Source organism: Sturnira hondurensis, unplaced genomic scaffold, assembly GCF_014824575.4.
Source record: "Sturnira hondurensis isolate 20B ecotype Veracruz unplaced genomic scaffold, ASM1482457v3 Scaffold0018728, whole genome shotgun sequence".
NCBI classification, from domain to species: Eukaryota; Metazoa; Chordata; class Mammalia; order Chiroptera; family Phyllostomidae; genus Sturnira; species Sturnira hondurensis.
In genome coordinates, this window is record NW_028091359.1 from 3,241,749 (window position 1) to 3,256,457 (window position 14,709).

Consider the following 14,709-nt stretch of genomic DNA (forward strand, 5'->3'; position numbering starts at 1 on the left):
TTTGAATTAGTCAATGTATTTTTTAGTATTTTAAGGAAACAGATAAAAAGAAAAATGCATGAAAATATTCATTGCAACATTACCTACAACAGAAAAAAATAAAATGAATGTCCAACATTCTGGGAATGATATAACAAATTATACTAAAAAAAACAATGCAGTGCAAAAAACAATAAAACTGAAAAAGCTGATTATATTTACTGAAAGCTACAATATAAATACATGTAGAAGGTAATTTAGTAAAAGTAAAAATGGTCTTATTAAAGTAGTTAAATTATCGGTGCTTTTTCTCATATTTTTCCCCAATAATCTCATTTCTTTTCAGTTAAAAAAAGAAGGAAAGCATGCAAGGTAAGAATGGACATAGACTCTTCCTTATTTTAAAAAGCCAGGTTCTAAACATATACATACTAAAATAGTCAAATAACCACTATATATAATTTTACGCAAATAAAGATGTTATTCAAATGAAGTCCAATTAGTTTCAAGTTCAAACAGAAAAAGAAAATAGCCTGCTTCCATAGCTGCTAAAAATAAAAAGGGGCTAGGGGCAAGATGGTCAGTGTTTTTTCTGTTCTTATGAGAAAATTAGTGTTTCTATTATGTTCCTTATCTCTGCCCTGACATGAATGGCAGCTCTTAGAGCAACATAATGATTCTCAGATAACCCAGCCCTATACCTAAGTAGAAGCTATGGTGAAGTGGTAGGAAAAACACAAAAGAAGGATTAATGCAAAGTAGTGCAGAGGAAGTCAGGGAAAGCAGAGCCCAGAGACTCTCTTAATGTATATTTCAAAATACTCATGTCAAAAGGCAGAACTGTATGAATGCACTGTTAATCTAACTATCTGCTGATTTCCAAAGGAAAAACAATGCTCTGTTTCATAGATCAATTCCTTACTAAGTTAATGAATGACATTTAGATAAACTGAACTTTTATAAGGGGGTTACCTTGCCAGCATCACCTCCATGGGGGTAATGAGATCCTGGAGAATGTACAGGAGACCCCGTTGGAGATGCAGGAAGAATATTAATGATATCAGGGTCAAGTTCATCTGCTGTGTCTAACAAATCAAAGAGACCCATTCCATCTGCTATAGGATAAAGAAAAAATATTAAATATATTCCATTTTTTCACCTCATGGTTATTTATAGGAGAGAATTAAAATTAACTTAACCAACATCTACAGAAGGCCTACTATGTGCCAAATACTGTGCCAGGAGCCATATAAATAATTACGCATGAAACACAATTAGGCATAAATAAGCATGTGGAGTCTGAATAATGCTCCCTGGCCCCTACAATGATTGTCTATGGCCTAATCCCAGGGATCTGTGAATATCTTACCACAAAAAACTTTGCAGATATGATCAAGCTAAGGATCTTGAAAGGGAGAGATAATTCTGGCTTATCCAGGTAGTCCAATGTAATCACAGGGGCCCTCATAAGAGGGAGGCAGTAGGTTTAGAGTCAGTGAAAAAGATGTGCCAATACTATAATGCTGGCGTTGAAGATGGAAAAACAGGCCACAAGCAAGAGATGGAAGTGGTCTCTATAGCTGGCAAAGGCAAGGAAACAGACAGTCCCTTGGAGCCTCCAGAAAGAAGCGACCCTGCACTCTTTGACTTTAGCCCAGTAAGACTTCTGACATCCAGAACTGCAAGACAGTAAGTGTGTGTTATTTTAAGCCACGAAGCATGTCATAATTTCTTACAGCAGCAATAGGAAACTAGGACAAAGCAAACACTGTATGCTTGAAATGAAAATGTATTTAAAATAAGACTACTCCATGACTAATATACTCGATCCATTGAGCCACACCAGCCAGAGCACACTGTCTTTTAAAATAAGTAAATGTTTATGAGGTAATTCACAGTATCAGTTTTGATATCAATTATCAATAAGATAAAATAATGATCACATTAGTTTCCTATTGCTGCTTTAATAAATTATCATAAACCTATTAAAACATTTCACATTTATTCTGTTACTGTTTTAGTGTCCAGAAGTCCAAAATCAGTTTTGTTGGGTTGAAATCAAAGTGCTAGTTGCTAGGCCAAGATCAAGAAACCAGCAGGGCTATGCACCTTCTAGAGGGTTCTGAGGGTAATCTGTTTCCTTGTCTTTCTAGAAACTTGAATTAATTGTATTCCTTGTATTATGGCCCTTTCCTCCATCTTCAAAGATACCAGTGTGAGCATTGTTTTTTTGACTTTGCTTCTCTCTGTTTTCACCATTTGGCCTTCCTCTTTTATGTATAGTCAAACTTCCCTCTTATAAAGATACATGTCTTGCATTTAGGACTGAACTGCATGATGCTGGATAATCTCTCTATCTCAAGATCCTTAATTTAATCACATCTGCAGGGGTTTGGTTTTGTTTTTGCCATTTAAGGAAACATTCACAGGTTTCAGGGACATTCACAAGACATGGATATGTTTTGGGAGGTATTCATCAGCCTACAATCAGCCATAATCATCAAGACTTATTTTATATATGTAAACCTTTAAATAATTCACCTACCATTGTTGGGATTGAAAGCTAAATCCAAATTTTCAGTGGTATACGTAGCTGAAGCTACTTGCACAGAAGCAGAAGTAGGGAACACAAGTATATGAGTACATGATGTATCCTGTGGGGTATTTAGCTGAGACGTCTGCATGTTTAGAGTGGTGCTTCTTCCAAATACAGAACCAGTTGACACAGAATCTGAAAAGAAAATGAAAGGTATTTTTCTTTTAAAAATAAAGAATCAATTTTACATAATATTTAGAAACTTAAGTGCTGAAGAATTAAAATAGCTAACCTGGCATAATAACAAAAGAGCCTTGGGGTTCCATTGCTACCAAGCAAGCACTGAGAATGCTGGGAGAGTCTGCAGCAGATATACCACACATTCTACACATGTCTTTGAGTCTTTTGCTTAGAGACTGCAAGTTTCGACGACTCAGCAAATAGCTCCAATCTGTGGGTATCAACAGTAAAAAAAATATATATATATATATAAAACATCATTGTTAACACCTTATAGAACTGAAGTCAAAACAAAATGGTTTTCAAATTAGTGTCGCCATTGCCCTGGCTGGTGTAGATCACTGGACTGAGCGCAGGCCTGCGAACCAAACAACCGTGCTTCGATTCCCAGTCAGGGCATATGCCTGGGTTGCAGGCCAGTTCCCAGCGGGGGATGCACGAGAGGCAACCATACACTGATATTTCTCTCCCTCTCTCCTTCCCTTCCCCTCTAAAGATAAATAAATAAAATCTTAAAGTAAAATTAGTGTCATCATTAAGCCAAAAGTGTCAATTGGTGATATTAACATTCTTTATCACCTTAGCTTTAATGTACAACTCTATCAATTAGTATCTACTGAACAGAGGATGAGTTGAGTAATAAGCAAAAAAGGAAAAATAAAAAATGAGAAAAAAGAATAGTAATAGTGACACTGATATTAAAGTTGTAATATTATAAAAATATACTTTTGAAAATTTGAATTAACCCATTTTGCTTACACACGTTTCCTCTTTAAAAATCAGTAACAGAAAAAGTTTTTATAACCTATGCATTTTTTCCAGTTTACCTAGATGTGGTCTGAACAGTGTTATGAATTAACATAAAACAGAAATTTAAGTATTAAATGACAAAGTACAATTTTACCTTTTAATTCTCCATGACCAATCCTTCCTAGACGGCCAATTACAACTCTCCATGGTAATGAACTCATTTGTACAAGTCCTAAGCACCATTCCCAAAGTTTCTGTAGACCAAATCTTCTAGCAGATCCTTTTTTCCTACGAGCCCTGTTGTATAAAATAAAGAGACAGTGACCAATATTTCTAAAATTCAAATGATATTTCCAAAGAGCTCAAATTGGTGAAAAATTAGTCCCTTAATTTTAATGCTTCAAAATTTTTACACAAATCCTAAGCAAGAATGCATGTAAAATCCTAGGGTGGGGGTAGGGTGCAGGGAATGCTAGTTTGTGGAGTTTTTCAAAACATGCATTAAATGAGCGTGGCCAGATTTGATCCATAGGCTATACAGTCCGCCAACCCTCACTCTAGATTTTAAGTCAAAGAATATCAAAAATAACACCCCACTTTCTCTGACCAAACACACTGTTGTGTTTTCTGCATGCATGTCCTTTATTAGGCAAGTATGTAATGTAAGTACTCTGGCTGAACGATAGCTACCATTTATTGAATATTTACTATTGCTTCTTGGCCTTTTGGCTAAGATCAAGTGTGGTATCTGTTCTTATCAGTTTATTAAATATTTACTGAATTAAGAATTCAGTAAATGTATCAAGAATTAAGCCCAATTTACATGTAAAACTGCATTTCATCCTAACAACTCTGAGACATAAAACTATCCCAATTCTGCAGGGAAGTAAGCTGTATCTCAGCTGGTTCAAGATCACATGGGAAGTGGCACAACTGGGATTTGAAACCAGGTCTCTATGACAACAGCGTTGGACCTCTTTTTTAACCAATCTACAACTTCTACTTTGGGTAAAATGGCAACACTGTTCTTGTATTGGAAAGGTGGTACTAGTCTTTCTCTACTCTTACCCTTCACAGATAAGCATACTCGTTCCAAAGCTTACCATATTTTGCAGTGTATAATGAACACTTTTTTGCCCAAATTTCTGATGGAAAAATAAGGATGCACATTATACATGGGTAGTATTAATTCTGTATGTGTGTTTATATATATGTTTTTAATTCTTTTTGAAAAATATTTTATTTATTAATTTTTAGAGAGAGGGGAAGGGAAGGAGAAAGAGAGGGAGAGAAACATCAATGTGTGGTTGCCTCTCATGTAGCCCCCACTGAGTTTCTGTATAAACCGAAAAATACTTTGGTTTATACTTCAGTTAAGGGGTTTAAACAGCAGGAATTACCAGAGAAAACTTCAGTTTCCACTTTTCCTGAGAGGGGTACATTGACTGAGCATTATCAACACAGCACACAGACTTGGCTTAAAACACGCTTCTTATAGAACAGAAATCCTAAGAATTTATATTTAACACGAAACTTCAACAGAGTGTTATAAACACTACATACACTCTGAGATACCACTGGTTTTCTCTTTTACTAAAGTGAGCCCTGTCATAAGGCATATGACCCGCAACCCAGGCATGTGCTGACTGGAAATCGAATCAGCGACCCCCCGGTTCACAGCCCACGCTCAATCCACTGAGCCACACCAGCCAGGGCTTAATTCTTTATTTATGCTTATGCACTAAAAGTGTAACTCAAGACAGCAATAATGATATCTATATGCAAAATAATACCCTAGAATACAGTAATCAGTTTTATATACAAAAAAATTTGAGTTAAAAAATTAAAACAGAAGATTTTTTTCTCTGAAAGGTTGGGCCAAAAATTTGGGTGTGCATTATACACAGGAGCATATTATACATGGCAAAATATGGTAATTAGTACAGCTGTCCCATTTTAAAACATCAAAATTGTGTCAAGGAAATGTATAATGTACTGCTTTAAGGTATATCAAATAAAATAATAAATCTTGGTAATCAAAAATGTCAAATTAATGTTTCTATATTCTATGTTTTCCTTAAATATTTCTACACATAACCAATTTTGGAACTTAAAAGAACATAACCTTTTTATTACAAAAGTAAAGGGTAGAACCATATCTGAAAAGTAAAAACTACTGCAAGTACTTGCTTTTCAAGATCTCTTCTTACGTGGTGTTCACTAGCTTTGAAACATATTACTAGAATGTATATTAAGTGATAATAACATGAGGCCCACTGTTGTGACCAATTAAGTTACAGCCTTCATAAATAAATGGCCATGATACCTAATTACTACTGAGAAGAAACCTAAAAAGAAAGTCACCATTTTCAGAAGACACTGTGTCATTTAAATGGTAAAATTTTCAGTCCACAATTTCAGTAAAGGAAGTTAACTCAGTTAATTTAGGAACTATATCTTAGAACATGAAAAAAATAAATCTAGGATGTTTTACTAGAGTTTTTTTAATTGCAGAGGGCTTTCTAGTTTCACATTTCAAAAACTTTTCAGGCTAAAATCTTTGCTTCAAGCCTTATGATAGGAAATTTAGGGACCTTCATCTCTTTTGTCTGTACAACAGATTACTCAAAATTACTTAAAAGGTATTTTATTGATTATGGTATTACTGTTGTCCCTATTTTTCCTCCTTTGCCCCTCACTGCCCAGTACCCCTCACTCCCTCAGGCAATCCCCACACCATTGTTAATGTCCCTGTGTCACGCTTGTAAGTCCTTTGGCTACTCCATTTCCTATACTGTACTTTACATCCCCATGACTCTTCTGTAACTACCTATTTGTACTTCTTCACCCCTCACCTCTTCACCCCTTTTCCTACACCCCTCTCCCATCTGGCAACCATCAAAATGCTCCCCATATCCATGATTATGTTGCTGTTCTTGTTTGCTTAGTTTGAATTATTGATAGATATGTGTTTATTGCCCTTTTATTGTTCATAGTTTTGATCTTTTTTATTAAGGAAGTCCCTTTAACATTTCATATAATGGCTCGGTGATGATAAACTCCTTTAGGTTTTTTTTTGGTCTGGGAAGCTCTTTATCTGTCCTTTAATCCTAAATACCTTTCTGATGTAGGGCAATCTTAGCTGTAGTTCCCCACTTTTCATGACTTTATTTCTTGACAATCACTTTTAGCCTGCAAAGTTTCTTTTGAGAAATCCGCTGACAGTCTTACGGGAACTCCCACGCAGGTAACTAACTGCTTCTCTCTTGCTGCTTTTAAGATTCTCTTTTTAACCTTTGGCATTTTTATTATTATGTGTCTTGGAGTAGGCCTCTTTGAAACCCTCTTGTTTGGAACTCTCCATGTTTTTTTGATTTGTATGTTTATTTCCTTCACCAAAGTAGAGAAATTTTCTTCAATTTTTTTTCAAATAGAGTTCCAATTTCTTGCTTTCTTTTCTCCTTCTGGAACCCCTATGATGTGAATGTTGGAATGCTTGAGGTTATGCAAGAGGTTGCTTACACTATACTTTTTGATTTTTTCTTCTTATTCTGATCGGTTGTTCTGACTTCCTTATCTTCCAAATCACTGATTTCTCAGCTTCATCCACTCTACTGTTGTTTCCCTGTAAATTGTCCGTTATTTTAATTAGTGTATCTTTTGCTTCTCACTGTGTATTTTTAATGCTGTTGAGTTACTACTCACTAAGTTCCTTGAGTATCCTTATAAGCAGTGCTTGAACTCTGCATCTGATAAGACTGCTCATCTCCATTTTTTCTAGCTCTTTTTCTGGAGTTTTGATCTATTCTTTCATTTGGGCCATGTTTCTTTGTCTCCTCATTTTGGAAACCTCCCTGTGTTTGTTTCCATATATTAGGTAGGGCTGCAACAACTTCCTTTCTTGGTAGCGTGGCCTAATGTAGCAGGTGTCCTGTGGGATCCAGTGGCACAGCCTCCCGTATCACCCAGGTACCTGGGTAGTCAAGGTAGTCAACAAATATCCTTTGTTTGGGCTGAGCACAACTTTCCCTTGTAGCTGAGCCTTGATTGCTAGTGGTAGATTTACCCAAATGGGAGGGATTTACCCAAGCCACTCAGCTGCAAGGATTGACTATGACCACTGACCACCACTCTCTGCCCTCTAATGAAAGATGAGCTATGCAGGGGCAGGGTGGTGTGGTCTATAGCTGCCCACTGGGTGCACAGGCTCTGGTGTTTCCTGGGTGGTGCTGGCCAAGGTCAGCCCCAACCTGTGCTCTGCTCAGGGCCACCCTGCATGAGTTATAGAGCATTATGAGATGGCTGCTACTTGTGCTGGGCTTGGGGCCACTTAGCAAGAGGTACCCTGGTGGGGGCTTTCTGAGGCAACTGTTGCTTGCTTGATGGGATTTAGGGAGTTGTGAAGCATGAGCCTAGACCAGCCATTCATATGGAAAAGTCACACAGTGAACAGTTTGAGTTGGCTCATAAGTTGGGTGGGACAAAATCTCAGGGGATCTCTAGGTTGGGGGCAAATAGTGTTAACCAGGTTGATGGTGTCTCATATGGCACCCAATTGCCAGCTTTATGGCATTGTGGGAAAAGGCCTCATAAAAGGGACAGTGGCCTCTACCTGCCCTTTATCTAGGAGAAAGCTATTCTCCAGTTCCTGCCTTGATGCCAGACATTTCAGTTACTCCCTGGATGCCAGTGGTGCCTTTCGAACTGCTACCCTGATGCTGAAGCTCAGAGGAAGTGAATCTGAAGTTAATCCACATGTAGGTTCTTTGTAGGAAACTGCTTGGGACACCAGAAGTTTTCTGCACCAACTCAATCACTGCTATTTTTTGTAGCCAGAAGTTATGGGGACTTCTCTTCCTGGCACTGAAACCTGTGGATGGGAGGCCTGATGTGGGGTTGGGACTCCTCACTCCCATTATGTCTCTCCTGGATTTTTATCCACCACATGTGGATGTGGGACCAGCCCATTCTACATCTCCACCCCTCCTACCAGTCTGGATGGATGCGGTTTCTTTACTTCCATAGTTGTCACACTTCCATTGAACTCAATTTCTGACGGTTCTATACTTTAGTTGTAATTTTGATGTGGTTCTGTGAGGAGCTGTATTTACCTATGTCACCACCTTGACCAAAAGTCTCAATCAAAATTAGTTTTGATTCTCCTGATTATACAATATAAATATTTACTACAAAACAGTGAGAATACCCGCAATACAAAAACGTAGTATTTTAATGTACAGAAATTTCAACAGTTTTCTATTCATTAAAAGTAAAATGTGATTACCTATGAATTTTTAAAAATGGGATGAGATAATAATACATTTAAAGAAATATAAGTACCTATTTGGAACATCGATGTTAATGATACAAGTTTCTAAAAGTTCTCCATATAGATCTGTGCAAGAAGCAAGAATCCATCTCTGATCATGTGATAAACAGTACCCCACAAAAAGAACATTATATTTCTGTCCAGCTTCTCCAAATGTTTCTCCTAGCTCTGTCTGTTTATCCTTTACTGGAGCCAGAATAAAGGGAGGTGTATAAAGGCGAATACACTCTGGTCTCTGTAAAACAAAAAAGTAAGATATTATGGTATATACAATCAATCATGTTGAAAATGTGATACATTATTTCTGCCCAATTAAAAAATAACTGAAAATTGAGAGCTAAACAGATAACTGCATTTAGTTTTGAATAACATGTAGAGTTTTTCAATAACTCTGATAATGGAACACATACTTACATCAGGACTTTTAAGAGCAGTTTCCATGGCTAAACCTGGACCAAACCCAGTCAATGTTTTCACATTGGTAGATGTTGGAAGGGGTCTCCGACACTGGGTAAAGACCGAAAAAGCCAGGGATTTTAAATGCTGGGTATAGATTTGTCTATCTTCGTGCTTCACAGGTTGCAACAGGTACTGACAAGGAACAATCTAAGAATTATAGGCAAATATTACAAATGTTAAATTTCTATCAAGAGGATTAAGAAGGACTGTGGGTTTAAAACTCTAAAAACTTCATAGAAAATCTAAACAAAACCAAATTAAAATGATCAGCTAAGAATTCTATAGGATTTTAATAGTAAATTTTACCAACGAGCTATGTAAAAACTTTTAAAAAAATTTCTACAAAGCATTATATTGCTATTGACTACTCTTGCTATAGTATATAAAGAAATAATTCAAGATCTCTGCAAATAACTTAATATGGTTAAATTCCTTCTACTTTTATTTGCAACCTGTCTTATTTTAAATCCTGTCTTATTTTAAGTCTAGCTTATATAAGTCCATACTGTATTTTTGTATTTAAGTATGAATTTAAAAACTAGTTTATAAAGGTAACACAGGAGAAACATTAATGTACTTATTGTAATCTTTATTTTCCATTATTACTGTGGTTCCTTTTACTTTCCATTGTTATGGTGGTGTAATTGCAAAGCCTATCTTTTATAAGCTCTCTAAAATTTCTAGTATAATATCATTTAAAATAAAATCAATATACTAGAACCCAGCTTTTAGAAAATCAATTTAGACACAGACTAGTATCTCTGAAATTTCTTTCAAAATCCAACTGTTTTACATAAATTTTATCTGCAACATTTATCATTCTTACCTGTACAGAAACAATATTCTTCATATGAGGAGGAAGAGTCTGGACCATTTCCAAAAAGCATCGAAGTAGCCCCAGAGTCCATACATTAGAAGAATTAGTGCTCTCATCTTTATTTTCATATGTAAAAGGATCAATTATATAAACGACAACCGCAGGAGGGTAAGTGACTGCATGTGAGTCACCATCTGTGGGGATACCCACTTTATCCCGATCCATCGTGCTAAAATTCAAGGTAGAAATAAGATAGTGAAGAAAAAAGTTACACTATACCTTACTTGGGTAGGATCAAAGAAGGTTCTTGATACCTCACCCCCTCCCTTTCAGAGAGCCTTTCTAAAAATGAAGGACCTCTCTTTCTCTTCAAAGAAGACCATAAACACTGTGTGTACAATTTCATGGTGTACAAAGATTTTTGTGTTGAGGTCCTCTTTGTATGAGAAACCACAGAGTATGAGAATGTTAGAGAGCTTAGTGCTTTGGTGATAAAGATAGGTTAAATGAGCTGCCTAAATCACAAAGCTGGCTAGAAGCAGAGCTAAACTAGAAAGAAATCAAGTTTCCAACCTTAGTCAATGTTCCACTACATTTTTAGCTATACACATTTATTTCATACTTAGTAACTTCAAAGGTCAATAAGAGTCATTCTTTGATGGTGATATGACTTTTTTAAAATAAGATTTATTTATTTTAGAGAAAGGGGAATGGAAGGAGAAAGAGAGGAAGAGAAACATCGATGATGTGCTAGAGATAACTTCAGTCAATTGCCTCTCCCAACTGGGGACCTGGCCTGCAACCCAGGCATGTGCCCTGACTGAGAATCAAAAATGGTGACCTTTCAGTTTGCAGGCTCCCACTCAATTCACCGAGCCACACTAGCCAGGGCATGATGGTGATATGATTTTTTTAAACTTCAAATATATTGAGATATTCAAGGTGAATGGATCAATATGGGTAATTAATAGTTTGTTTTACTCACACAAATGAGTGTAACTTTAAGCAAAACTGTATCCGGGTAGCTGAAAGATATAACCATGCTCAAGCTAACCTAACCTATAATTCAAAAGGGAAGCTCACTCAATACCTTCCTTCATGAAGTAATAAAGAAAGCCATCATAATCTCTGTTGACATAATTACCTCAAGCATTTGGAAGCATTATGTAAAGCACATAATGTGCTTTATATCTTATTATTCTCAATTCATAGATAAGGAAACAGGCTCCAAAAAGTGAGGTAACTTTCCCAAAGTCACAGAGCCAGTAACAGCAGAGCTGAGATTTAAATCTTGGTATATGATTCTAAGCCTACGAACAGGCTGGTTGAATAATAACTTTCTAAATCATGGGAGCGATCTGCATAGGCAAATCTACTTGACAGGTGTGAGCAGAAGATCTTAATTCCCAGCCTGAGATTCTAGGATTCTGTGATAAAGACTTTAATAAAGAGTCTTCATTATAATTTGTACATAAAATATTGAACATTACAAACACAAAATTCCAAGGATAGGACCAAAAAGCTCTTTTTGTTCATTAACAATGACTTTCTTATTCAGACAAAAAGCATCATATACTTATATTTCTATAGAATCACTACATTTAAAAGTACCTTTCAGATACATCAGGATGTGGCGGAGTGGGAAGAGAAGATGACTCTCCAGAAACTCCAGCTGTTTGGAGAGCTGATGACTGCCCTCCTAGCTGGCCATTCTGAACTGCATTCGTTTGCGTAGACATGGATCCTGTAGCACTACTGTTCATACTACCAAAGGGTGGAAATGAAGGTAGTTTATTTGATGATACTCCACTATTCAAGTTGGAGGATGATGAAGATGAAGTTGAAGTTGTGGTCAAAGTTGAATTAGCTGTGGCAACTGAAGAAGACATGGTAACACCTGAAGTCATTGTCATAGTACTGCTCGCTGAAGACGTTAGGGTGGCAGATGGAGTATTAGCATTTCCAGGATTTGTCATCTGAGGTGGAGTGATCAAAGACTGACTCGTAGGGGCAACAAAATTTGGCTGGGAAAGTAGAGAGCTGTCCAATGGCTGGGAAGCAAGATAAGGACCTAAAGATAATAAAAACAGGCAGGGTATTTAATTCTTTATTTTACTAATGGTTCTTCATTTTCTCAACTACGTGAATAATAATTATCTAGTTGATGCTTTTTGGTAATTACCCTCTCTAAGTTGCTGGTTAAGAGTATAGCACATACTAACTTTCTATTTTGCTAGAAAGTGAAGAAACAAATTTTAAATGGAATTGAAAGATAAACCAGCATTTTCATGCAAAATAAATTATTTCCCAGAAAGAATAATAAAATTCTATTTCCTGGGTATAATTAAATGTAAATAACAGTATGTATCAAATTTTTATCAACCCATTCAAAGAGTTCCTAAATCACAAGTTAAATATATATTGACTACCCTGGTAGCTTGACTAAACACAGGGTCTGGCACAAATAACGCCCCTTTTTAATTACAAAATCATAAGCAAGTAATTCTGTAACATAACAATATCACACTCAAGCACTCCATATGACATTTTAGGTGAAATGTTCAAATTAAAACTATAAATTATTTACACCCATATTATTACCTTGCCAACCACACTCAAGCAGGCATTACTTCTGCTGGACCTTATGTAAAAAATGTTACTGAGTTTCAAATATAGGAATGTCTAATGAAATTCATATTTTGGTTCTGTACCTCTCTGAATTAAGCCTCAAGTCCATTGATATTTAATTCAAAAGCATTAAAAACAACTCTTAAACAGCTGTCATTTTCTTAGTTCCAACAAAGAACTGTTTCTTCATGTTACAGAGGTAACTACTACAAGTTATTTTATCTCTAAACCATTAACAAGTCAAAAACCTTAATAAACTTAAATAAAAACACAAATTCATCAGATCCTACAGAAGCAACAGAAAATTATTTATAATCCACACTTTCCTTCTGCCTGATGGGATCCTATTGCAGGGATCAGCAAACTTTTTCTATAAAGCGTCAGAAAGTAATACTTTAAGCTTTGTGGGTCACAGTCTCTGTCCCAACTAGTCGGACCTTATCTTGCAGTATAAAAGCAGGCAAAGACAATATAAGTGAGCATGGCTGTGTTCCATTAAAATTTTATTTACAAAAACAGCTGGTGGACTGGGCTATATTTTGCTAACTCTAGCCTTACGTAATAAATGCAAATCCAATACCTAGGTCATATCTGCAGACTTGTGCATAGAGCTTGAGTTTAGAAAATGCTTCATTGTTACCATCAGCTGCCTGGGAAAACCATTCTGCTACCAACTTTTCTGACAGTTTCTTTGATGCAGTAGATCCAACTCTCATGATCCCATCTGTCAACAGTCGAGAAACAGGTCTATGTTGACCTAATCGACAGGACTACAAATACACACAAAGAAAGCAGAATTAGTGAAATTAGTAGTTGAGTGCACATTATAAAATAAAGCACTTAAGATATTTAAAATAAGCTTTACCACACATAATTAACATTTGGGATAAAAATATTAAGGGTGAGATGGTATCACAGGCTTTTTCCCTTTTTCCCTTAGAAAGCCATTAAACTTCTTTTAAAATTAAACTATCTCCAGTGAAATAAAATACCTAGATAATAATAATGGCACTAGAACCATGTAATTTGAATAATGAAAACTTGAAGAATACAAAAATAAATGAGCATAAAAATGCAGTCATTTTAAGCTTTTTGTCCATTCCAAGTCATGTATATAAATACATATACCCTTAAACAAAATAAAAATAGATATATAAATACACTGTGTATTTGCCAGTTCTCCCTCCAATTCAGTGGTGCACTGACGTCTGTTGTAATAAACACACCAGCAAGTAAATTTGCCATACTGGATTAAGAAAATTTAGCCAGGATTTCTTTCCTGTAAGACTTTCAAAGGCTCTAAAAATCTAATACGAACAGTGAATCTCTGTAAGTTAATGTAAGGATACACAATGCTTCCTCAAACCCATGTAACTATGGAACTTTTTTACGGGAAAATGTTGTAGGACTAATGTTCCAAACAACAGTCTTTGGGAAATGCTTATTTCTACAAACACACTACAGATAACCTTATAATTAAGTAAACATCTATAAGTAGTTTAACCAGCACAAACGAACAATTCAGATTGTGAAAGAAATTAAAATTTAAAGACTGGATTTCCAAGCATTTATATAGGAAAAGGAAAAGGAAAGTATAATGATTAAGACTTTATGTCCCACAGCACTTTAAATTTGTAATCACTGCACTCAGTGATGGATATAACATGAGAATTATAACTTAAAAGATTAGTCAAGAATTTCATAAAAGAAAAAGATTGTACACGGAGCTAGCATAGCTTCATTTTATGTATGAGAAAAGTGAGGCCTAGTGTTAGTACCTGAGGTCCTATAGAAGATCAGCACTAAAATTTTTATAAATGTAATTTTCTGGGTTATTTAACAATGCTACCCTTTATTTTAGGAAAAATTATCTTACATGGGACATATATGCTCTCAACCCCACCCCGCTCAATATGGCAATTACCACCATGACCCACGGCACACACATCTAACAAAGGGTCTGGGTCACAC

At 35.9% G+C, this 14,709-nt stretch overlaps 1 protein-coding gene and 1 pseudogene across 1 annotated transcript in view; one reads left to right on the forward strand and one right to left on the reverse strand.

Moving 5' to 3' along the window:
* Positions 1-14,709, reverse strand: part of MED13 (mediator complex subunit 13) — a 104,790-nt gene that overhangs the window by 9,316 nt on the left and 80,765 nt on the right. Inside the window, exons 19-27 of the mRNA XM_037070072.1 lie at positions 13,319-13,508; positions 11,722-12,181; positions 10,120-10,339; positions 9,249-9,440; positions 8,846-9,069; positions 3,660-3,802; positions 2,808-2,966; positions 2,525-2,710; positions 952-1,094 (exon numbers count right to left, since the gene is read on the reverse strand). Of these exons, the coding sequence (XP_036925967.1) occupies positions 952-1,094; positions 2,525-2,710; positions 2,808-2,966; positions 3,660-3,802; positions 8,846-9,069; positions 9,249-9,440; positions 10,120-10,339; positions 11,722-12,181; positions 13,319-13,508 (1,917 nt within the window). The remainder of the gene's footprint in view (positions 1-951; positions 1,095-2,524; positions 2,711-2,807; positions 2,967-3,659; positions 3,803-8,845; positions 9,070-9,248; positions 9,441-10,119; positions 10,340-11,721; positions 12,182-13,318; positions 13,509-14,709) is intronic.
* On the forward strand, positions 4,215-4,323 carry LOC119003826 (uncharacterized; annotated as a pseudogene).